General features: G+C 38.6%; 1 protein-coding gene across 1 annotated transcript in view; it reads left to right on the top strand.

The window, feature by feature from the left end:
• STIM2 (stromal interaction molecule 2) overlaps positions 1-20,984 on the top strand; it is a 162,391-nt gene extending 141,407 nt beyond the window's left edge. The window contains exons 6-13 of the mRNA XM_019642390.1: positions 459-636; positions 1,266-1,443; positions 5,769-5,936; positions 6,194-6,217; positions 6,645-6,745; positions 6,973-7,211; positions 15,935-16,211; positions 19,285-20,984. Of these exons, the coding sequence (XP_019497935.1) occupies positions 459-636; positions 1,266-1,443; positions 5,769-5,936; positions 6,194-6,217; positions 6,645-6,745; positions 6,973-7,211; positions 15,935-16,211; positions 19,285-19,750 (1,631 nt within the window). The 3' untranslated portion in view covers positions 19,751-20,984. The remainder of the gene's footprint in view (positions 1-458; positions 637-1,265; positions 1,444-5,768; positions 5,937-6,193; positions 6,218-6,644; positions 6,746-6,972; positions 7,212-15,934; positions 16,212-19,284) is intronic.
• The last annotated feature ends 5,213 nt before the right edge of the window (positions 20,985-26,197 follow it).

Here is a 26,197-nt window from a genome sequence, read left to right on the forward strand (position 1 = left end):
GTTACATGGCTGTATGCTTAGGGAAGATGCTTTTTGGTAAATGATTAGGATTCTAGTTTGTGTATCAAAGCATGACAGCTGCCTAATTTTACTGAAGGAAAGGAGTTGAAATGATAATGGTGATAGTCTTTATGACACCTTTCATCCACTGGTCATTCTCACAGTACATGATTGGAGATGCTTTTTCAGGGGTCCCCAGGGCTTTTATCACTACCTCTATCAGCAAGAGCATGGTGTGTCTATCTGGGTTTATCTCTTTCCTCCTATAGGTCTAGTATATCAGACAGTTATAATAAACACATTGATTATTTGACAAAAGAATTTTTAAAAAGCTAGAGCTTGTATATAGGAGGGACATTTTCACATTTTGTTTTGTTTTCAGATGCCTACTACTTTTTTTTAAAAGCTTCTCTTTTACACTTCAAGATTAATTTAACCATCTGTAATTCTCTTCATAGGCCCTCCTCATAACTGGATGAAGGATTTTATCCTCACAGTTTCTATAGTAATTGGTGTTGGAGGGTGCTGGTTCGCTTACACGCAGAATAAGACATCAAAAGAACACGTTGCAAAAATGATGAAAGATTTAGAGAGTCTACAAACTGCAGAACAAAGCCTAATGGACTTACAAGAGAGGTGAGGAAGTAAAACAAGGTGTAAGTCTTTTTATTTATGTAGGAAAATACAATTTGTGAAAATGTGATGTGGGCACCTGTGTACACGCTTATATTTAGGTTGGTACACACATCAGGAATGTACAAAGGTCAGACAATTAAGTTCACGAACTTTCCACCCTGTGCTTACTTGGTAGAAAGTTTGTGAACTTAATTGGCCAAACTTCGTATGTATACTTCATTTCATAGTTTTACAAAAGTATTATATATCGTTATTGTTACAGACTTATTATAAAGGTATGTATGCACTAGGGAATAAATGGGTAGTGATCAGTGGAAATAAATCATACATAGGTGGAATTATATGTATAGTTAAATTATATTTTTAACAATATATGCATAATTATGTATTTCTTAAAAGTCTTTTTGCTGAAGTATTTCCCTGCTCTCCCTGTATTTTGAGCTCAAGATAACCAAATCCGCTGTGTAGCAGGCTACCTGATGTTTTTGTTCTCCACACTTAAGATGAATATAAAATGCTGTGAGTTTTGTTTGAAACATGTATCCTATTGTTTGGTACATATTTATTCTTCATTTAAAAAATGAAATTTGGGAAACCTGTGAGGCATGCTCATTGTGATTGTTCTAAAGGCTTGAAAAGGCACAGGAGGAAAACAGGAACGTTGCTGTAGAAAAGCAAAACCTAGAGCGCAAAATGATGGATGAGATCAATTACGCCAAGGAGGAGGCTTGTCGCCTGCGCGAGCTGCGGGAGGGAGCTGAGTGCGAGCTGAGCAGACGCCAGTATGCGGAGCAGGAACTGGAACAGGTATTTACGCTGGGAAAACAGAACTCTGAGGACACTCGTGTGGCCGGAGGAGGTTTTCGTTTTTTGTTCAGTCTCGCACATTGAGTTCCATTGTATGCTCTTCTTAAGTTAATAAAAGAATCATTTGTTCGTATTGTTAGCATTGACCAAAGTCCAGAAAGCAAAATAAAAAAGTAGTAACTAAAAGATAAAGTTGCCGTCACGTTCACTCATTCATGAAATCTTATCCCATTCCATGTTAGTTATCTTGAGTAAATTCAAGGCATTTAAGCTAACATCTAATATATTTCAGTTTCCAACTGTAACCTAGTAAAATACATCTCATGGTAAACTTCTCTGCAGAGGTAAGGAATGTCTATTAAACATCCATTTGGATCCCATTAAACCTACAAATTCTGAGGTTGTCTAAAAGATGTCCTTTCTAGTGTCTGCTTTTACTATGCATTTCCTCAAGGTGGAATATAGGTCTGCAGACATTGTACAGTCCTTTGGGAAAGGGGGGTGGTTCTGGGAGAAGTTCAGTATAGACCGATGGATTCATTTCTTTTTTATTCCTGCTTATAAACAATTACCTCAAATGGAACGGCTTTAAAATAACACATATTTATTACCTTACGGTTCTCGAAGTCAGAGTCTCAAATGGGCCTGCAGGGCTGCGTTCCTTCTGGAGGCTCCAGGGAGGATCTGTTTCCCTGTCTTTTCCAACTTCTAGGGGCCGCCTGCATTTCTTGGCTCCTGACCCCTTTCTTCATCTTCAAATCAGGTCACTTCAGGCTCTGCTCCCATGGTCTCATCTCCTTCTTTTGACTTTGACTCTTTCATTACTGATAAAGAAACTGAGGAGCAAAATGAGGGTGAGAAAACTTGCCGAAGATTAGAGAGCCCGCTGTAAAGCAGGCCCGGAACCTCGGTATTCTGCCTCCCTCTTAACTTTGTGCATTGTTGCCTTCTCAGTCAAGTGCTAACTAAGAACTAAAAATGATGTGGTGAACGAGTTTCAGGTCAGCTTCTGAGGAAATGTTCAGTGTGCGTTACTGCTTCCTTCAAGTCTGTCATTTTTGACTGACTTGCGCGAACATCTCTTGTTTGTTAACTGGTAACTTCTTTCCCGCATGCCCCAGATGTCTGTGTTTTGGATCTTTGCCCTGTAAGGAGCTTGTTCTCTTAAGTTGCCTCCTAGACATAATTTGCAGTCAGGCCCTATTTACCTGACAAACCTTCTCTATACAGAATGTAGTAAAGAACAGGGAGTTAACACAAAAAGGCCTACCCAGATTTATACTGTGTCCAAGAATTAAATAGGCTGCCCGTTACTCCTGGGAGAACTGCCTGTTCCCACTGAGAGGCCTAACCGTGGTTTGTTCCCAACACTCAGCAGAAAACTTGCTAGCTGTTTTCTGAATTTGGCAGATAAGAAGGAGCAAATCAGAAAGCAGTATGGGAATTCTGCTATGGAGACGTAACTGGCAGCAGTATTTTGCAGGTGAAGGCCTCGCAGTGAGGGAGAAGGCACAATGTAAAGCACTTGAGAATCACTAACATCCTCCGCTGAGGTTTTTGGCACAGAGACCTTACACTCAGTGGACCCTAAGACTGTCATCATAATGTCCCTGTACAAACTAACAATCCTAAAGAGATCCAGAGTCAGAAAGACGTGGTTTAAAGGAAAGAAATGGGTATTTCAAAAGAACTCTGTCCAACATGATAATAGTAATAAGCACAATTTTATGAGCCTTCATGTGTGTTCCTATGCATATTGCAAATGGTTTGCTCCTAAATTTTAATCTTCGCATTACATAGATATTATTCTCATTTATAGATGAGATATGTAAAGAGGTGAAATAACTTGCCTTAGGTCACACAGCTATTAACTGGCAAAGGCAAGATATCATGTATCATATTCCAAAGTCCATGTTTTCCCATCATGCTGTTGAAAGCTCTGTTTATATACAAGTGTTTAACTGGGAAATTAATTTTCGTATGCCATTGCATAATATGCAGTGCCACATAGTTTAAGGCATTACTGTATCTTGTCTGGGGGATAATCAGCTTCTCAAAGGCAGGAAAATCTGGTACATACCTTATATGGTGTTCTTTTCCCTAAAACAAAAACTTTTGGGTAAATAATAATGCCCCTTTATATTTTGTGTGGTTTAAGTTCTTTTCACTTAAGTTATTTTGTCCTTAAAGTCTGAAGAAGCCCAAAGTCAGGACAGGTCATAGTACACCTGTTCTTCATGAGACAGTTAGCCTCCGAAAGTAAAGAGTTTGCTCAAGGTCACCGAGGTAATAATAAAGTTGGGTCTAGAAGCCAGCTTTTAAGATATTTAGGCTGTTTTTTTCTGGAATAGCATGTATTTACTTATTGCTGTTTCATTCCTAACACACAAAAATTACATAAATAATTATATTTTTAAACAATTTAATAATTCATTATTTGTAAAAGCTATATTACTCACTTTTCACTGCATCTATTTTCCTATAAATAACAATGTAATTCAAACTGGAGGGTTGGAATTTAGGTCAAATGATAAACTTCCGAATAATAGCAGAGAAAATAGTTAAAATAGCTGCTATTATTGGAAGGTCAGAGTTTCTAAATTTTTGAGACATTATTTGACAGTCAATCAAAACATTGTTCAACCTCAGTTTATGCTAGAAATATATCAATTCTGTGTGAAATGTTTTTATTGAGCTCTTTTATGAGAAATTTATGGGTATAACATTAAGGAAAGTCTTAATGATTAAAGGGAAAAACTTGAGTGGCAGTTATTCAGATTCCCTGTATACTTCTTTGGCAAAGAAAATTGTATAGAAATTTTAGCCTTAAGATCTTGTAAGAAGAAGGGCCTGAGGCCTACACTCTGGTGTTCTATGGGCCTGCCTGTCACAGGACCTGAGCTCAAATTCTCTCTTCCTGAGAGATTAACAGGGACGCCACACAGCTTAGCCAACTGCGTTATTAAACAGGCTTGTCCCAAGCACACTGCACAGTATTGTCAGGGAGATGTTGCTTAGGATTTGTTTTCAGTATGTAAGTGCTATCTTATCCTGGCTTTGAATGTCTATTTTTTTAATTGTCTCCTGGGTGTCCCATTGTGAATTTTTTTTAAATTCTTGGAGTTTAAAAAAAATACTTTTCTACATAATTCTTTTCCTACAGTATCTGACAGCTATTCTATTTCTTTATCAGAAGTTTGTGTATAGTGCTCATTTTCATTTAGTCTGGCACATGATAAAGTTTATTTAAATAAGATGTGTTTGTTCAGATCAAACGTTCTTCTGCACATTAGTTTAGAAACGGAGTTTTCGCTTCGAGGGAAATTTATTTGCAGCTATGGTGTTCCAGCAGCAGGGTCCTCCATAGCTCTCTCATCGCTGTGTCCAAAGGTCTTGAGCGAGTGGGCATCTTTCCATAAATCCCATCATGTATCATTTCATATCCTGAGTTTGAACTCTTGCTCGTTGAAGTGAACCCTTCCTAGAATGGGTGGTCTTCATTCTATGTTCTTGACTTAGTGAGGCTTTCCTTAACAGTTTTTTTTCCTCAGCACTTTTAATACCACCTCACACAAGCTTTTTTCTTAGCACTTAATACCACCTCACACACTAAGCGCTTTAGTTTTCTGTTTATTGTCTGGCTCCTCTAAAGGGCAGCTGGAAGAAAGACTTGGACACTGAAGGCTGTGCATAGTTTCTCAGGCAATAATCAAGTCGACTGTCACTCAGATCTATTTTCTCAAAATTCACATTTGGCCTGCCAATGCTGATTTATCTACTTTCTGGTATATTAGAAGCAGTGAATTAAATAGAAGTGGTAAAAGACACTCCAATAGACAGATAGGCTTGTAACAGTGAAAACAACTGGCCGTAAAGAAGATGTCATGAAAAACTTCAAAATACAGTATAATTTAAAAAGTGAGCATATAGTTAAGGAGCTGTAGTAGGGTTTTATGAGAAAAGTGTGATCAGTTTTAGTTTGTATATGCCCTTTCTTTCTAGGTTAGTCTGGCTATGATACGATATAAAAATTAAACATTGCAGCTTAAGACACATATAAGCCTCCATCCTCTGGCTTGACAACTCTGCTTAGTGAATTTAAGATGAACTGAACACTTCAGCTTTAGTTTTAATGTTAGGGATAATATCATTTGGACTTTGTGATTTTAAAAGATACTTATAAAGATCATAATTAAAATGGTTTTTTCTTATAATTTTGGTACTAAAATATCTTAATTTCTTTTTAAAAATTTAAGTATCTTAAAGAAATTTCTCTCTCTCCTTTCCCCTTTTCCTTCCCCCCCCTCCCATCCCCCCTTGCCCAGGTTCGAATGGCTTTAAAAAAGGCTGAAAAGGAATTTGAACTCAGAAGCAGCTGGTCTGTTCCAGATGCACTTCAAAAATGGCTCCAGTTAACACACGAAGTGGAAGTACAGTACTACAATATTAAACGACAGAATGCAGAAATGCAGTTAGCAATTGCTAAGGATGAGGTACTCTATTATGTTTCAACACTTACTAAACTTCCAGAGGAATTAACCAGTTAGGATACAAAAATGAATAACGTTTTATTATTGCAGATTCCTTTCTTGAATTGGAAGTTATTGCATTCATTGACTCTCATTATCACAGGCTAGAAAGTAAAATTATTTAGAGTAGTATATACCTTTTAGAATGATCTCAGTGTCATTTAAAAATCACCCCTATTGTTATTATCATAAATGTTTTATACAGAGCTTTTCTCCTCTAGGTTGCTGCTACATATCTGATTCAGGTTAGTAGTTACTAGAAATTAATGTCTGACTTTATTAAATTGTGTGAAATAAGATTAAGTCTTAATCTGATTTCTAGTAAAAAAAAAAAAAAAAGCTTGGTTCACTCACTAACACTTCTATTACGGTAGGATATAGTGTCATTCTGTTCGTTTTAATAGAAAAGTCAGGTCTTTCTGAACCATAGAAGTAGAGAAAAATTCTCCAGAACAGCTTTGAATCGTATTAATTGGCTTAGGAAAGCATGCTTTTTTCCCCCTCATCTATTTTCTCTTTTGGAACATAGAGCTATACGTTGGCTAATAATTCTCCACTGGTTTAATGATTATTAATGTATTAAAACCAAAACAAACTTCATTCATATATGTGTGTGTGTGGTTTTTCTTTTTCACCAAACCTGTCCTTATTTTTCTCTCCGTTGGTTTCTAGGCAGAGAAAATTAAAAAGAAGCGAAGCACAGTCTTTGGGACTCTGCACGTTGCACATAGCTCCTCCCTAGATGAGGTAGACCACAAGATTCTGGAAGCCAAGTAAGAAGGGTGTTTTAGCTATTTGTTTATTTTCGTTGTGTTGAAATGTGTAATTTATATTTTAATTTGTCACTTAATCGTGTGTAATTACATAATTTAGACTCATCCTAAGTACTTAATTTCTTCCGGAAATTAGTTCATGGTCACGGTCTGTTCTTGTAGCTGCCTTTTATCAGTGCCGTAGTAAAGGCTCTTTGAAACAATAATTCCTATATTGGCTTTTCCAGGAAAGCTCTCTCTGAATTGACGACTTGTTTACGAGAACGGCTCTTTCGCTGGCAGCAGATTGAGAAGATCTGTGGCTTTCAGATAGCCCATAACTCGGGGCTCCCCAGCCTGACCTCCTCGCTGTACTCTGATCACAGCTGGGTGGTGATGCCCAGAGTTTCCATCCCACCCTACCCAATTGCTGGGGGAGTTGATGACTTAGATGAAGATACACCCCCAATAGTATCACAGTTCCCTGGTAAGTGGTGAGTTCAAAAGAGAGATTTGGTACGGTTTTTAAAATAACGTTGTACCGTGCCATTTATGGATCATTTACTTTGAAATCTATGATAAAACTTTTGTTCATTCTTTATTTTCTCCTTTTGTCATTTATAATTTGTGTTTACTGTTAGAGAATACTATATGAGGTGTGTGTGTATATATGGATACATATATACATATATAATAACACATCATACATGCTAAATCATCATTTTGTTTTGCTTTTTCAATTTTATCCTTTTATTGAAAGAGTATTCATGAAGCACTAAATCAATTTACGTTCATACAAAATAAAATTTTTATGTTTAGAAAGTTTCGTAAATTTTTTTGTTGCTAGAAAGTGGAGCTCTCCCAAAGGTGGTTTAACATGTGCAGATTTCATTGTATTCCTTTGTTGTACTCTATTCTTTGAAAACTTTGAAAATTTTTACATTGTGAAGAATACATTTTGGTAGAAAAGTGAAAATTGAGTATTTTAGATTTTATTAATAAATTTCAGAGTTTATTAATAAATATTTGGAATTTTTGCAAAGTTGTAGAGAGTTTGAATTTAAAATAGTGTATTTCATGTATGAGAAATCATTTGAAAAACTCTTTATCCTTGTTATTTTCTGACTGATTAACTTTCCCAATCTTCTGACTTTTTTGCAACTGTATAGATAGAACAGGATTCCAACGAATGGAGAACAGGATTTAATCATTTATTGGTTGAAAACTTACATGGAAATTTTCGTCTTTGAGTCAAATCATGATATTTGAGCATTTTTCAGTTTGAATTTTCTATTCAATTGTTACAAATTTCATGAAGTTATGATTTAGAAAGGGTTCTAATTTTTAAAACAGTTTTATGAAATAAAGCTCTAAATTTGTAGGTAAATAGTCAGTGACTGTGATTGTGTTCATTTCTGTGGTTTTAATTCTCTGGCTTAATGGCAGGCAGGTAAGGCAGGCAGACTGGGGAGGCACTCAATTTACAAGAGGAGGGAGGAGACGACAGACTGTGAATATAATGAACCCTGGAAGTGTGTGACCTCACTCATTTCACTGGCCCTATGCTGCAAGATAGTGATGGTTGCAAGTTACGGTACACCTAGACCTGGGCGGCTTCTGCTTTTTGAATATTGTCAGCTTGTGTTTATTGGAATTGCGTGCCCTGAACTTGCCAGATGCAACACTGATTCATAAGTAGATGATTTTGTTTGAAAACTATAGCTTTTTAAAGTTGCAATTTCTCCTTAGAATACATAATTATTCAATACCAGAAGTGTGCATGAAGATGTATTCCCTAAATTAATTAGATTATTGCTCTGCTTTTTTTTTTTAAGTACTTTTTTTGGAAGAAAAGATAATAATCATGTACATTAAAACACTTAACACTAAATAAAAATAATTAGCTTAAGTTTCCAGTGCTTGTGATATAGGAATTTGAACTTTTAAATAGGAAAAATGTACAAAAGTTGATTTTAAATTTAGTGTGATGTTTTAGAAATGCTATGCTCAGATTTATTATCTCTGAAAAATAACTTGTTCCAAAGGTTGTACTTGGAGAGCTCTGCCTCCACCTAGTGGCACAACAGTGACACTTCACTCTGCTTAGTTATAACAGCATAATTTCTGGTCCTGATAAAGATGAAACTCTTGGCAGTAGGGTGAGGGTTCAGGATAGGAGTAAGGAAGGCCTTTCATTATATACCCTTCTTCTGAGCAGTTTTAAATTTGTACCATGGGTATGGAAATTGTGTAAGTGTGAAATAATGACAAGGAAACATACCTGTGGTATGTTAAGATAGTAAAACTGCATACATAGCATAATATTGGCTATGTTTAATTACGTGTAAAGAAAAAAGAAAATACTATCAAAGGGACAATACTATCAAAGGTTAGTGCTGTGTCGGTAGGAGAAGAGATGATAGTTTGTTTTCCTTTTAGTACTTTTATAGTACTGCTAAATACTCATAGTGGGAACGTAGTAGCAATTTATTTACCATTTCTTATAAAGCCCTTCAAATGTACCTAAAAATACTGAAAACAATATGCTCACATACTATAAAGGTAAACAGATTTTAACATTTTGCTTTATTCATCTCTGTTTTTCTCTGAAAGAAACCATTACAGATACAGGTAAACCACATCACCTGCCCTTCCACTCTAAAGTTGTTAACCATTCGACAGCCTGTTATACTTAATTATATGCAGATATACCCATAAGCAATAGCTTTAGTTGTTGTTTAAAATTTACATTAATGTTATCAAACTCCTAGGTATCGTTTTGCAACTCTTTTTTGCTCATAAGATGTTTTAAAATTTTCCCATGTTTATATATAGATTAATTAAATTCACTGTAACCATTTAGTCTGAGTTAACCACAGTTTATTTATTGTAATAATAAATCACAGTTTATTTATCCGTTTTTCTACTGAGATAGGTTCTTTCTACTTTTTGGCCCTTACAAAACAATAGTGCAGTGAGCATCCGTATCTTTATCTCCATGCACATAGCTTTGAGAGTTTCTCTGGGTAGACACCTAGAAACCGATTGCTGAGTTGGTGGGAAGGCACCTCTCACTAGGCATTGCCAAGTTGCTCTCAGAATGGTGCTGTCACTTTACACACCCATCGTACCTAAGAGTGCCTGTCTGCCTGTCTCCTCACCAATCCTTGGAATGATCTGATTTAATTGTTTTGTAACTTGAATGGGTATTATATGATACCTTACTGTTATTAAAATGTTTATTTCCTTGATGACTTCTGAATTGCGTACCATATCATTTATTGGCATTTGTTCAGATTTCTTCCATCTGAGTAGCTTGTTCCTTCTTGCTATGGAATCCCTCCAAGATTTCTTACTGATCTGGAGGAGGTGGCTTTGTTTTGTTTTTCTGGTTATTTGAGGGTTGCAGATATCTTCTCCTAGGCTTGGCCTTTTCTTTCTTACTCTGTTGTGTAATTGATTTTCCTTTGTAACCATACAAGTATGAGTTTTTAAAAATTTTAATGACAAATTTATTAATGTGATTCTGCTTTTTATGTCTTTTTCAGATGATAGATTGTTGTTTGCGCCCCTAAAAGTTTTTAAATTTTGCTTTAATCCTTTTGTCTTTTTTGTTGTTGTTCTGTTTTCATTCTATTCCTTCATCTTGGACCTTCTTCTCTAATCCCTTAGTCTTTCTATCTACCTAGAAGTTACTTTGTTCATATTGTGAGGTTAGGAATCTAAAGACATCTCTTAATGTATGGATAAACAGTTGTCCCAGACTCATTCCTGGTCTATCTCTGCTGACTTGCGATACCACTTTTCTCCATAGACAGAAATGCTTCCAGGCTCTGTTTGGTTCTATTGGTCCTGTTCTGCTTTACTTGCTATTTATAGCTTCATAGTAAGCATTGGTGCTTGATAGGTTGAAATCTTCATTTATTATTCAAATTCAAAACTGCTACTTGGTATGAATTTTAGGATCAGCTTATGAAATTCCATAAAAATTTCTATTGGGCTTTTACTGGAATTTCTCTGAATTTATTGATTTATTTGGGAAGAAATGTTATTCATAAATTCCATTTGAGATCTGCTTTTATATTTTTAAGTAAAATTTATAATTTTCTTTGTATAATTTTTGCATATCCTTTTTAAAAGATTAATTTCTAGGTATCTTACAGCTTGTTTTTGGTAGTTACACATGTTATCTTTCTTAAAAAAATACTTCAAATTGCTTGAAGCTGATCTATTGAGAAATGCTGTTGATTTGGGTATACAGAAACATAGGATTCTCTTATGAGAGTCTTTTGGATTTATTTGGTGTGGACAGTAATAATGGGTTGTTTCTTGCTTTCTAACCCTATGCCTTTTTCCGCCTTATTGTCCAATCTAAGACGGCTAGTAAAATGTTGAATAAAAGTGGTGATTGCAGGCAATAGTGACTGCCATTTCTGACTTTGAAGAGAATGCTTCCAGTATTTCATCATGAAGTGTGATTTTTTTCTTTTTCTTTTAAAGAAATTTTGTTAGGGAGCAGTGTGTTTTTTCAGGACCCATCAGCTCCAAGTCAAGTAGTTGTTTCAATCTAGTTGTGGAGAGCGCAGCTCACTGGCCCATGTGGGAATGGAACCGGCAACCTTGGTGTTATGAGCCTGCGCTCTAACCACCTGAGCTAACTGGCCACCCCTTTTTCTTACGTTTTTGGTAGATTACTTTTAAGTTAAGGAAATTAATTTTTGTTATTTTGCTAAGTGTTTTTTTTTTTTTGCTAAATTATTATTTTTTTTAATTAATGGATTTAAATTTTATCAGCTTCTTTTTCTGCATAATTTAAGATGATCACTTGATATTCTGCATTTATTTCTGCTTTTATTTCCTTTATTGGGATTATTTTTTTGTTTGTTTTAATATTTAGACATGTATCTAATGAATCGTTAGTCCTTTTTTTCTTAATATATGATTTTATGGCTATGAATTTTCCTCTAAGCACTACTTTATTGCCTTCTCCTGTTCTATAGTTTTTTCTTGAGCTATTTTAAAGGAATTTTTTTTTTAAATATACCTTTTCACTGAGGACTGTAGCCCATCTAGGCCCAGGCTTTTATCCAGAACACTTACAATTTGTATCCCTTACCTCATGTGGGCCTAAGATGTCTTTTACATCCTCAAACTAAAACCCAAACCCTTAAGGTATTACTGAGACTGAGAACCTTCACAGCAGTTCCAGCATCACTCACAGGCCTATTAGTTCTTACTTTTATTCTCTCTGTTTTGGCGTCTGAGAATTTTCTCTTCTTCCTTGCAGACTCAGCTGTGCATTTAAAACTATTGTTATACTTCATTCATCATATCCAAGTGTTTGAGGGTATTCGAAGTGTGTTGTTGGGGGCTGGGAAATGGTGGTCAGGTAATCGTGGACTGCCTTATTGCTAGAACCAGAAATCCATATATTACTACTTTTGGTTGGTGGTGGTAGAGGGAATCCCTTATTGCAAAACAAAATTTTATCTTCTCTGCTATAAGAAAGCACACTTTGCAAAATAGGGTCATATTAAATTGTTAGGCTTCTGTATGTAATTATTGATATTAAAATGAAAAAATTATCTCAAAAATGAGGTTCTATATAGTGAACTTTAATGTTTTACTTAACTACTCTTACAAATCACAGGTGGAGCAGGTGTATGCCTTCATTTGGAATTTATAATAGCCTGATCATATCTCAAAACATATTCACATTATCTAAAGGAACGCTTATTACAAGGTCAAAGTGCACTGCTTTTTAATACTCTATGAGTTTTGTGGTGTTTTAACTATATGCAGCCCTGGGTAGGCCTCTTCAGGCAAAAAGGAAGAAGGCTTCTCAACTCCAAGTGTATATAACTCTAATATAGGGATTCATACATTTTTCCAGGCAGAAGACATGGCAACATATATAAGAAGAAAAATTTGGGAAAAGGTTGTAGAGTTATAAACAATTTCTAGATGTGACCTGTTAACTGTTGCTCATCTTTATGTTACATTCCTTATGGGATTACTTAGAATTTTTCTTAAACTATTTACTTCCTTCTTAAAACTTCTTCATGCAATACTTTTCCATATCTGTGAGTAATACTCCTTTTTACAAGCAGTGAATCCTGATTCTTCTCAGCCCTTTTTATGATACCTACAGTCAGGCCTGAATCTGGCTGCATTGTACCGTGCATTCCAGGTAACCAGTGACTGATGAGAATGACTGCAGCGTATGCTGAGAGTTGTAGAGCTTAAGTATCGGTGACACGCTGGCCACATTCTTTTGAGTATTGGTAGGATATTGTTTCTTTGGCAAAGTGAGAACATCACACTGAAGATTTCTGGGGTCTCTTCATTTTCTAACTTGTGAATTATAAGTGAGTGAGAAAACTCTAATGTTTGCGTACTAAATTACAAATATTTTTTTTTATATTATATACTTTGTGTTTGGAAAAAGCCTTGTACAGTATCGAGGAAGGTAGTCAAATATTCTGGAAATATTTCCTTTAATTTACCTCATTTTCTCCTTTTCAATCCATCAGGTTATTTTAGTGGTGCTTCCTGTTTGAATCATTCAGTGATTCACTCAGGAAAAGCTTGTTGTGCATCTACTTTGTGCCCAGCATTGTGCTAGTTGTTGAGATGCAGTGTTGAACATGATACATAATTATTGTCTTCATGGAATTTACAGTTTACTAGAGGACAAACAAGAGCAAAGCACTGAGCTAAGTTCTGTGATGGGAAAATATACTGTGGTATTGCCATGTGAGCACTGGGGAGCACACACTGACCCCCGGCTTGGAGGGGTTAGGAAACTGCCTGGAGGAGCTTCCGTTTAAACAAAGCCCTGAAATGAGAGGTTGAGGGAGAGATGGAGAAAAGAGGCATGCAGGCAAGAGAGAGAATATTATACTTCTGGGAGCTGGGAGCGGTAGAAACACTGTTTTTAGTGTTTCTATAACAGAGAAGAGGGACACTAGTTCCAAAATAGAGGTTAGATAAATAGAGCATTCCCAGTCGTCTTAAGGAGTTGGGCTTCATTTTAACCCTGAAAGTAATGGGGAACCATTTAAAGGTTTTAGGCAATAAAATGTCACATTTCTTCTTCATTTTAGAGCGATCATGCAAACTGTAGTGTGGAGAATAAATATGAGGAGAAAGATCAGTTATTAGGCTGGTTCAGTAGTCCCGCATAATATTGGGGTGGTGGGGATGTAGGCACGTGGACAGATTTGAGAGGCATCAGGGAGATAGAATTGGAAACACTTTATGGTTAACTAGATATGGATTATGATGGAGGAAGGGTCAAGAATGTGTTTCCAGGTCATATAATTGGGTGGGTGGTGTTGCTGTTCACCAAGATAAGGACACAAGAGGAGTGGGTTTGGGGAGGAACATGTTGAATGCAGTTCGGGTGTCTGTGGGGCACCAAATGTCCAGTAGTAGGCAGTTGGATGTAAGGTTGTAAAGTTTAGGAAAAGGATTAAAGCTGGAGTTACAGATTTGGGCTTCTATACACTGTAAATCATAATTGAAGTCACGGAGGCGAGTGACATTTCTCAAGATGAATGAGTGGGACAAGAATAGGACAAGGGCTGGAACAGAACTTTGAAGATGACAGGTAAAGGAAGAGGTGAGAATGTGCGATGAGAAGGCAAGGAAAGGACAACGTGAAAGTCAATGTCAGGTGCTGGTCAAATGTCAAAGAAGGACTGAGACAGTCGCTGAATTTAGCAACAAGAAAGTAGATCACAACTTGTTCCGAATAGTTGCAGGGAAATTGAATTGTAAGCACCTTAACAATTCTTTGACGATTGAGTAAAGTCGAAGAAGTGGAGAAAGTAACAGATAATTCCTTTTCTTAAAAGGGAAGGGTGGAGGAGGTTATTTTGTCATTGCTATTGTTTATCTGTTTGTTTTTTAAAGCATTGACTTTTAAATGCTGTCAAAAGAGAGAAGATAAAAATAAATGCAAGAAAAGGGATAGCCAACAGAGTAAGGCCCTTGAGCTTGGGGTGGAGAAGGGGACAGAAAAGTGGAAGGAACAGAAGTTGTGAACTAGAGAGGTAGAAGCTGCATCAGAATCTAAATCCATGTCTTGATTTATAATTTCAGAGATGGAGCAATTCCGAATGATGGCAAGACAAGGCATGAAAGTGGGTGGTGGAGTAGAGTAGAGGTAAATGTCTGGTGAGAAGAGGTGAAACCATAATTGGTGAAGGTGAGGGCTAGGTCTTAAAAATGAGATTGCTCAAGTCGATGGAAGGTTGGATTGGTAAGAGAGAATGACTGGGAAGTGATGAGTGGAGTGGAGGTGGAATGTTCACGTGGCTCGCTACTGTGAGCATCAAAAGGAGTACGTTTTATAGAGGGGTGTCGGAGGGAGGGTTGACAGACAAAACCGCGAGTGAGAAGGCCACCAACCCGCCCTTCTGACGCTGCAGTATATGAGGTCTACAGGAAGGAACAACTTCAGCTTGAGAAGGTTGTTCTTGGGAGAGCTGTGCTTCAATTAAGGCAAAGAAGTGGAGTTGAATGAGATATGAAGCGTGTGGAGGAGGTGTGTGAGCTACCTGCGTGGGGCTAGACTGAGACTGGTAGCGGAAACAAGAAAATCGAAGACTCCTGGTTAGTTCCACAATAATCAGTTTCCAAGAAGCAAGTTTTGGTCTGACCTCTGCCTGACTAGCTTTGAGACTATGTATGCAGTATTTAAATGATCCTTGATTTAAAACTTTTGAAGTTAAAATAAGTTGCACTATCTCAAGAGATATCTGTTGAAAAATCTAACCTATATTTTACCGATAATTTCCTTCTTTTAATGTTAAAATTCATTTTGCAGCAAAGTACAGATTCCTTATAAATACGCTGTATTGATTTTTTAATTTAAGGATTTGTTATATTGGGTAAATTTTTAAGTCTTTCTGGTTAGTAATAGCAAATTTTATCTTCAAGTCTCATTTATTTGTGTTCGTTTCTGTTTATCTTTAGACCTGCTTTCGTTTTTGTTACATTTCATTTTTTTTATTTCTTAACTTTACTGAGAAGCCATACAGGTGATGGAGGACGGTAGTAATTATACAGTTGCTTGCTTCAATAAAGGTAGATTACGTGGTGCCGTGTTAGCAACGTCAGCTCTGTATTGTGAGCATTTGTAGTGTGAATAACAGGAGCATGGGGTATTTTGAGCTCTTCGACTGATTTATGTTTGCTTTTCAGGGACCATGGCTAAACCTGCCGGCTCGTTAGCCCGAAGCAGTAGCTTGTGCCGCTCTCGCCGCAGCATCGTGCCATCCTCACCGCAGTCGCAGCGCGCTCAGCTGGCTGCGCATGCTCCTCACCCGTCACACCCGCGGCTCGGCGCCCACCACCCCCAGCACGCACAGCACTCCTTGCCTTCCCCTGACCCAGATATCCTCTCGGTGTCGAGTTGCCCAGCTCTTTATCGAAATGAAGAGGAAGAGGAGGCCATTTACTTCTCTGCGGAGAAGCACTGGTATGCGCAATGAATCAGCTACTGTGTATGTCGGGCAGGGCGTGTGGGAGGCGGGAGTGGGTTGGGTAGGAGTGATGGTGTGCGTCTTCTGTTGCTGCCTATGCAGTTACCACAAGCCTGGTGGCTTCAAACAACACCCATTTAGTAGCTCTCGGTTCTGTCCGCCAAAGCCCGCGCTTGGTGTGGCTGGGTTTTCTGCTCAGGGTCACGCAAGGCTAAAATCAAGGTATTTGCTGGGCTTTGTTCTTACTGTTCTCAGATTGGAAACAAAACCAGAGGGAATGGGCTGGATGCTCTCCATGATTCCGTGGAGCTCTCTGTCGTGTGATTCTTTAGTCACATCATCAGCAAATAACCATTTTTCATACGTAATAGTGTCATCTAGTGAAAGTAAGTTTTATGATTCACAAGAGATCGTTATAGCGTATTGCTAAGGAGATAGTGCACATGGCATATTTTCATTGCAGCCGGAGAGTTTGGTGCAGCTCTGTTTGGTTGGTACTTTATGATTAGCTTGTTTGTATAACCTTTGCAGTATAACTGTCGTCACTAGCAAGATGGCTTTCCTGACAAAACTAATTTTGGGTGGCTTATGGAAATTAGCTGGAAAACTCCAGAGCTCTGCTGTCCAATATAATTTTTTGCATTGATGGAAATGTTTAGTCTTCATTTCAAATAGCAATGTCAGAGATTCTCAGGTAGCTCATAAATATGAGAAGAATTTGGATTTCAACTCACCATTTTCAGTCTCTTAAGTGTTGAACCACTGGAATCCTTACAAAATAACAGCAACATTTACAATTTACAGATCTTTTATATTCTATGCATTATGCACACATATGTTCATGTAGGCCTCACCTTGAATTAAGCCTTGTTATACATGCATTAAACTTAATTAAATTCAACTACATGTCATTGTGGGGGGAAAAGAGAAACAGAAAATTAACATAAATGGTACACATAATTAAGTTCACCATTCCAAAGAATAAATGCTCTAGGAAAAATGGGGGATTTTAAGCTGTACTGTATGTGCACTCCAAAAGTTATGCAGAAGAAGCGACACTGCAGAGTATTATTTATTTCGGCATTAAAATGTTAGAACTAGAAGTAATGGTAGAGATTAATCAAATTATTTTACTTTAACAGACAGGACAATTGAGACCTGGTTAAATTAAGTGATTTGCCAAGATGGTACAGCTGATTAATGGCAAGACCAGGACAGTATTCCTCACTTAGATCGGTATTCTTTTCACTCATTTTTTAGACCCTAAGGACTAGTTTTTGAAATATTCTTATCCTAGCTTTGAATTTCACACACACAGTAGGCAAACCACATAGCACAATAGACAGTAAATTAATGAAATTGTAACTAAATCAGCTTGTGGCTCTGGAAGCTGAACAGCGTCAGAGAACAGTGGTATATACTGCGACTAATGGACTCCAGAAGAAAGCCTAGCAGAAAAGCCCCTGCCAGGGATGGAGTTTTGACTCGTGTCTTCCTACCTGAACTGCCTCTTGCCGCCTGAGAGCACTACCCGTTGTCAAATTGTAAAAGCATTTGAAAATTATGCAGCACATGTAACTGTGCTAAAAAGCGTTATTTAAGTCTCTCTTTGCCCAAGGGATTTCGTACCCTTCCATTCATTTATTACATAGTTACTGAATACCCACTGTGAGCTTGCCACTATTCCAGTGTAGACAATACAGAAGTGAGTAAGACTCCTTGTCCTCATTAAGTTTCCTTTCTTCTGGGAAAACTGACTATGAACAAGTTAACACAGAATATCACCATAGGTTGCGGTACATTCTGGGATGCTAAACAAAGATAGGTAAAAGGAAAGAGAATGCTGTTTTAGATAGGGTGGTTAAGGGTGGCATCTCTGGAGAGAGCATTTGAGCAGTGACCGGAATGACATGGGGAAGTAAGCCAGCCACATAAAGATGGAGGGGAAGAAAATGTGAGGCAGAGGAAACAGCAAGTGCCAAAGCCCTGAGGATGCCAAGGTGGCAGAGATGGCAGGGCGTGCGGCTAGCTGGAGGGACAGCGTGGACCTGATCACACGGGGCTTTGGACTTCAGCACGGACTTTAGCCTGTGTATGAGAGGAAGCATTGGAAAGCTCCGAGCAAGGGAATGATGCGCTCTGAGTGAGGTTTTAAAAACCACTTTAAAGGCTATATAGAGAAGTACATAGAAGAAGAGGGAGGAACTCGAATGGAAGCGGGGAGACCGGTAGGAAGCTGTTGCCCTCCTGGCGGTGACTTCCTGGTGGTTCAGGAAGAGGGCTGGCAGCCGTGGGGGAGGAAGAAGTGGGCTTTGAGGCACAGTTTGAAGGAACAGCTGATGGCATTTACCATATGCTGGCTTTGGCTTTATGAACTTTATTTTTTCATTCCTCTATTTCGCTCTTCACTGTGGAGAAAAGGGGGGAGGGGGGAAATCACACAGGAATAAATTTGTAAGAGTTTATTGCATGTCTGTGTTTTAAGTAATAGCATTATATCATTCCTTTCACCTCCCATTCACTTCCCCACGCCGTTGTACCTCAACTCCCTTCCCCCTTTTTATAAACTTGGGAGAACTTATGTTTTCGCTTAGTATATTTCTTACTTCCTTTCTTAGGAAGCGATATTTCATCAACTTAATGACTAAAAATTAAAGGGCGAAGCAATGACTAAAATTCATGTTTTCAAACTTATATGTCAAGTATGTGATTTAGGAAGAAAAATTCTCATTTGAAACAAAACACAAAAGTGGCCGACAGAAAAAAACCTGCGAAATTGAAACATTTTCATTTCTCTGACAATTGAAGAACGTGTAACACAGTGTTTCTTGGATTGGAAGATTTCACTATTATAGTTCATGTTAAACATGAAACATTGAGTTTTGATAACATGCATTATTTAAAGTAGTGATTTTCTAATTTTGTTGACATGTGTATACATTTTAGCATTTACCCCTTTTACATTTTGATAGATGGAATGATGTAGGTGGTTTTAATTAGGATTGGAGTGTCTGCTGGTACTTTTAACGCACGGATTTATAGTTTCATCTTTGCCTCTATCTCATCCAGGGAAGTGCCCGACACAGCTTCCGAATGTGACTCCTTAAACTCTTCCATTGGGAGGAAACAGTCTCCCCCTTCAAGCCTTGAGATATACCAAACCTTGTCTCCTCGGAAGATATCAAGAGACGAGCTCTCTCTAGAAGATTCCTCCAGAGGAGATTCGCCCATAACTGCAGACATCTCTCGGGGCTCCCCTGACTGTGGAGGTCTGACAGAAACAAAGAGCATGATCTTCAGTCCCGCAAGCAAAGTGTACAACGGCATCTTGGAGAAGTCCTGTAGCATGAACCAGCTTTCCAGTGGCATCCCGCTGCCCAAGCCTCGCCACACGTCCTGTTCCTCAGCTGGCAACGGCAGTAAACCCGTTCAGGAAGCCCCTCACGTTGCCATCCCACATGACCTCTGTCATAATGGAGAGAAAAGCAAAAAGCCATCAAAAATTAAAAGCCTTTTTAAGAAGAAATCCAAGTGAACTGGCTGACTTGATGGAATTCCGTACAAGCGGCAAATCTAAACTCTTATCTCCCCCGCCTCACTCCCCCTCGCCCACCTTTTTTTTTTTTTTTTTTTTTCGATTTTAATTTTAGGAATGTAACTCCATTGGGGCTTTCCAGACTGGATGCCATAGTGGAATGCCCTTCGGGGCAGCTGTCTACTGTCTGCTTATTTAAATGACTCTCTAACCAGTTCATCAAGCCAGTTATTACTGAAAAGTCATTAAGAGAAGAGACAGTTTACAGTCCTTTCTGCCTATTTATTTCTGCTTTGTTATTAGTGATGTATATACAACATTTTGTTGAAAGCCACTATGGACTTACAAGCTTTAATGGACTAGTAAGCCAGCATGGGCTTGCCAAAACCTCTTGTTTACCAGAGCATCTTCTTATCTTTCCACAGAGCTATTTACATCCTGGACTAAATAACTTAAGAGAAGTAAAACTAATTGCACTACTGTTTTCCAGACTGGAAAAAAAAAAAATCTCTGCAAGTGAAACTGTATAAAGTTTATAAAATGACTGTGGATAGGGGACTGTTTTCACTTTTAGATCAAATGGGTTTTTAAGTAGAACCTAGGGTTTCTAATTGACTCGATTTCTGGAAATGAAAACCCACGCTTTTATTATGGGAAGCTTCTTTCAATGCATTTAATATTATAAAGTTTCAAGTCCTGCTGTAAAGATCATGTTGTTTTGTTTTTCCCAGGGCTTTCACTGTGATTTACTGCACTGCAGGCTGTATGATAAATATAAATAATTTAAAGAGAGAAGGCTCTTGATTCCTTATGCAAGTGGAAGTTAAAACTTGATTGAAGGACTTCAAACATTCACAAACATTCACAAGCTTAAACTGAGGTGGGGGTTGTGGGGATTCAGACATTTGTTTACAGACTTTGAGTAACTGCAAAGGATTTACGGTTTGTGAAAAATTTGTACTGTGGAAAAGATAATAAATCGGAGACATTATTGTGTGGGGCTGTCTGATTTTTGTTGAGAGCACTCCACTAAAAACACTACAAGTTTCCTGGAGACCTATGGAAGCTGTCTTGTTGCTTAACTGCAATATAAGAAAGAAATAGTAATGTTTTGGAAGTAAGTTGTCAACAAAATTTCTTTCCATTTTATATCCTGTGTCATATTTTTATGTAGTTTGAAATGTTTAAATGTTCTAATACCAAGATTAACAAATATAAATTTATGGTGCATTTAGATTGTGTTGTATTAATTTGTAAAGCTTGGGGTTCATGAAACGGACAGGTTGTCCTATGGGTAGTTTTTACTGTGAAGATTATCTCTTAAGAGCAAGAAAATACATTAACATTTGGGAGTTTCTGCTTAAACATCTTTTAAAAATTCGGTCATCAATGATCTGGGTAATACAACGTGGGTGGATGTTTGAACAACTGATAACATAATAGCTAGAATAACCATTATGGCTCAACTACATAATGTCCAACCCAGCCTTGTTTAGATGAAAATGCTGACTGATAAACGGGAAGTTGCTTTGAGATTTGCTCCAAAGAAATACTTTATTAACAATATGAACAGTTTCCTGAAGTGTGTAAATTTTGATTATTTTTTTTAAGACTGTTGTTAAAAACTGTTAACGTCTTGGATGCTATTTTTATACATGGCTGTTTATATTTTTAATAGTGCTATAAGGGCAAAAATTGATTGACTGAAACGAACATAGTGTTTTGGACTAAGTATAAGGTAAAATAATCTGAAAGGTCAAGAGTTGAGGAACATAGGCTCTTAAAGCTGTTCACGAAGAGGAGAAGTTTCTTCTGGAAAGTGTCTTCAGAGTGAAGAGAATGCCTTATCTTTTTTCTCCTTCTTACAACCAGACAGTTTTCCCTTTGAAAACTGCAGAAGGGATAAGAACTTTATAGGTTGCTGGCTAGAGAAGGTAAAAGCCGCTGGAGCACGGAGTGAAGCTGGGAGGAGGAATAGCTGTAGGAGCCCCAGCAAGGCTCGCTGCTTGTCTAAGATGAGAAGGGAATTTGGGATCAGAACCACAGGACGCGAGAACCGGTGGTGTGGTTGGGAGAGGCTGGCCCAAGTACAGGGTGCACCATCAGAAGTCAGAAAATGCATCGTTTGTGCTAAATTTCACACCCTCGTTTATAAAAAAATTCAACCAAGGGATACTTCCTGTTTTTTGTTTCTTGTAATATTTACTTTGTATCAGTGCACTGCTCTATATTTGTAAATTCAACAGAAAGTAATTGAGTTTTGGAAAGCCATGATAATTTCTGTTACATCATTTACATGTGAAGAATTGGGCATTAATATACATTTTTTTTTAAAGATTTTATTGGGGAATTGGGGGAGGGGAACAGCGTTGGGGAATCGGGGAAGAGGAACAGACAAGTTGCTGTCCTTTTGTTCTTCAGTCTAGTTGTGGAGGACGTCGCTTCACTGGCCCATGTTGGTATTATCATTGCGCTCTTCCTGGGTGAGGCAGATCGGTCGCCGGCCTCTGGACGGCTGCTCACGGGGGCTCTTGGCAGCTCACACCGGCTGCTGGCCGCTCACCTGGCTGCCAGCCACTCACAGTAGCTTATGGCAGCCCACTCCAGCCCCACTGCAGCCCACATCATCGCCGGCGACTCACTGCAGCTCAACTCCAGGTCGAGCTGTTGTTCAGCATCGTAGCTGTAGAGGGCGCAGTGTCACTGGCCCTCATGTGGGATCCGAACCAGGGCCCTGCTGCTCAGAGCTGGCGTCCCAAGCCAGCTCCTAACCAACATGCCACTCGGCCGACCCCAATATACACTTTTTAAGTTACCTATGTATTATTACCTTATTTTACACTTATAAAACCATGGTATTTTTCTAGTGTTTAAAGCAATACCTTCTTACTATAAAAACAATTCATGGTAGAAAACTATAAAGAAGGAAAGCAATAGCAACCAGGTCTAATTCTACGGCCCAAATAATTGCTTCTAATATTTTGGTATGTTTTCTACTAGATCATTTTCTATATATTGATGGTATATATTTATAACATGATTTTTCATTTAATATACGCATTTCTCCAACATTAAGAACTCCATAAATAACATTTTATTGACTATAATATGCCATTTTTATGTATTAGCCAAATCTCTCTAATCATTTTGTTATTAATCATTGGGCTGTTTCTAAAATTCTGAGATGTGGATTAATAGCGTTTGACATTTACTGAACACTCTGTGTTACAGGCACTGTTCTAAACTCATTAATACATATTTTCATTTAATCTTGACACCAACCTTGTAAGGTAGGTACTTTTTTTTAATCTTTGCTTTTTAAAATTACTGTTTTACTGATGAGGAAACTGAGCCCAGAAAATCAATAATTTACTGAAGGCCACACAGCTAGTAAGTGGTAGGACCATGTTGTTAACTTATAAGTTATGTCATATAAAGCCTGGTCAACATTTTGATTCCTTAGAATATATATTTTTTTAGAAGTGCTTAGAAAAGCATAAAAATACTTTTAGTTTATAAGTACATATGAATCTATGTACACACATACAGAGTCGTACATACTGGAGTGTAACTACTTTTAAGGTTCCTTATCCACATAGCCATGTTTATATCTCACCCAATACTTGAGTGTATGAGCACCCTTTTACTTCACATCGTCATTTCTTAATTACCAGTTGGTTCAAACTTTGCTAACTTAATAAATAATGTCTAGTATGGTTGGAAAGTTTTCATGTTATATTTTTTCATTTCAGTGAGGGGTCCGTGTCTTTTGCCCATTAAGTTCTTGGGGTCTTAGTGTTTGTCTAAGTCTTTTACACCATCTGTCAAATGTAGCTATTCTTGTGTTCTTTATTTACCAGATAAAACTGATTTTTTAAGTCATACGTAGTTTTCATTTTTATTTTTTTAAAATTTAGGTCTTGAATGAGAGAGTAGATTTACCCCCAAAAAATTACATGTTAGAGACAATACAGAATCTACTTAATTCATTACACAAATGTTTAATAGCCTACCATGTACCACACATCATGATAAGCTCTGGAAGTACAGAGACTAATGGGACAGGTACCTGCCCTAAAGGAACTCAATATCTAATTGGGATGAGAAGGAAAACAAAAACCCTTATAATAAGGGCTATAATGGAAATAGAAACTAAATGTTGGGGAGATAGGAGCTAATAGGTGGAGGGAGTATGTAGCTCAAAAGTATAAAGAATAATTTAAAGGCGCTAATTTGCTAAAGATGCGGCGAGAACTGCTATGGCTGAAACATACAGGCCTGGGGGCAAGTTAGTTTTTGGGCTTCTACTGAGTAGTAGTCTAGTTGTAGCAAGTGCGTTTGCAATTCCTGAGTTCTAGCCATAGCTGTGAGGGCGCTCATTTTGGGCTAAATTGTTTGCCAGAGAGAAACAGCATGTGAGCAATCCCCCGTCAGCCTCACATCACTGATAAAAGACTCCTTCCTCACATCCCCAGCCCTCAAACAGGACACTCTCTGTTGAACGCATCTCCTCCAGGTTTACCCAGCTCGGCCTGATCCTCCCTTGAATCAGTTGGTGTCAAGCGGGCTTCAGGCCAAGTTTCAGGATTTACCTTGGTCCTGTGATTGGGATTTCTGGAAGTTACCTACAGGTCTCCGAAGTGGCCCTTGAGCTTCGTCCGTGTGACAGTGTTTGCTGTGGGCCCAGCCAGGACATTGTAGGGGAGCCTCAGCCCAGATCTTCATTTCTTGCCCGTGTGGAGGGATTGAAACAATGCCCAGGATCCTTTCATGACTTATAGAGGTTTGCCTGCCAGGTTCTCCATGTATCCTGATGTTCCATTTTTTACCGGATATGTTGCAATGTCTTTACCAGTCTTCAAAAGTGACAGAGAGAGAGAGAGGGAGGGAAGGGGGGTAGGAGAGGGAAAAAAGAGAGAGAGGGAGAGTACAAGAGTGTAAGCTCGCAGTGAGCTGAAGGTAAGGCAGGCGGTTCCATCACCTTATGAGAGCAGCTCTGCCCGTGCGTCCCAGGGAGCGCAGTGTCTCAGCCATTCTGTCCCCAGACCTTGCGCAGTGGCAGTGCTCCTGACTCCTGTCCCACATTCCTCCCAGTTTGCCTCAGGCAGGCTCTTGTTCCCTGTAAAAGCAGGACTCTTGAGCTGCCGTGCAGAAGCCCGCAACTGATCTGCCTCGCCCGGGAAGAGCACAATGATGGTGCCAACTTGGGCCAGTGAAGCAACGTCCTCCACAACTAGACTGAAGAACAAAACGACAGCAACTTGTCCGTTCCCCTTCCCCAATTACCCAGCGCTGTTCCCATCCCCCCAATTCCCCAATAAAAATCTTAATAATAAAAAAAAAGGACTCTTAAATCTTATCTGGGTCAGAATTGTTTTCCAGCTCTTGCTTCAGATTGCCACATTTTAGTTTCAAATAGCAGCCGTCCCAGTGCAGCAGTTCTGTTAGGAATATCCTGTGTTTATTTCTTAAGTGCCACCTCTTTAACGGAAGCATCTTAGTCCTAAAATACGCACGTGCGGGAATGCTAATTGCTGAACTATCACAGACGTGTAGTTCCTGGGACGTGATGGCACTTGTAGGGATTCTAGGGAGACAAGGATGCACCACCTAGGATCTGGAAAAGGCTTCTAGAATACGAATGTGGCTTTTAGGTTTTGTTTTTTAAATACCAGTTATTCAACTTGTATTCTTCTGGAAAAATGTTTCTGTTAACACTCAAGATGTGCATCTGTAGCCAAAGATACGGTGACAAGAAATTAAAAGATGGGGGGGGGGTTGGAGGTGGATAAAAATGAAGCCTTGGTACAACTGTGAACTACTGTACCTGAGGTTGCCTCTGGCCTTTAAAGGTAAGAAGACAAACCTGGAAACAGGATGGGCTTGGGGACTTGGGAAAGGAGGCGGGGTAGGGAGGGAAAGAGTGCGTTTATTGTCAAATGACCAAATCTTGTCCCTTTAATCCTTGAGTCTCAGCTAATGCCTGTCTCCTGCCGGGGCCTTTCCTTCTTCATTTCTCATTTTACTCAACAAGCTAATAACCCAGCCTCACCCCTTTCATCTTATTAGCGAGATTTCGTAGCCACATGATGGATTTTCTCTGATTAAAATCTTTCTGTGCTTTTCCATGGCCTGTGGAGAACACATAAGCTGGACAGCAACTAGCAAAAGAGCCTGATGCCCTGGGCCCTGCGTGCCCTCCACCTCGTGGCCCGCCATTACGGACATAAGCCTTTACTCGGTTCTTCATGTCGGCTCCTGAACGCGCCAGGCTGCTCCCACCCACCTCCCTCTCTGCACTGGCCGCTGCTTTTACCTGGAACGTCCTCCCCATTCCTGGGGCACTACGTCTAAACCTTTAACTCAACTCAGGTGTCTCCAGGAATCCTTCCATACACGCCCCCAGCCTGGCTGCGATATCACTTCTGTGAAAGTCCAGAACTTTGT

Source organism: Hipposideros armiger, unplaced genomic scaffold (genome assembly GCF_001890085.2).
Source record: "Hipposideros armiger isolate ML-2016 unplaced genomic scaffold, ASM189008v1 scaffold_68, whole genome shotgun sequence".
Taxonomy (NCBI): Eukaryota; Metazoa; Chordata; class Mammalia; order Chiroptera; family Hipposideridae; genus Hipposideros; species Hipposideros armiger.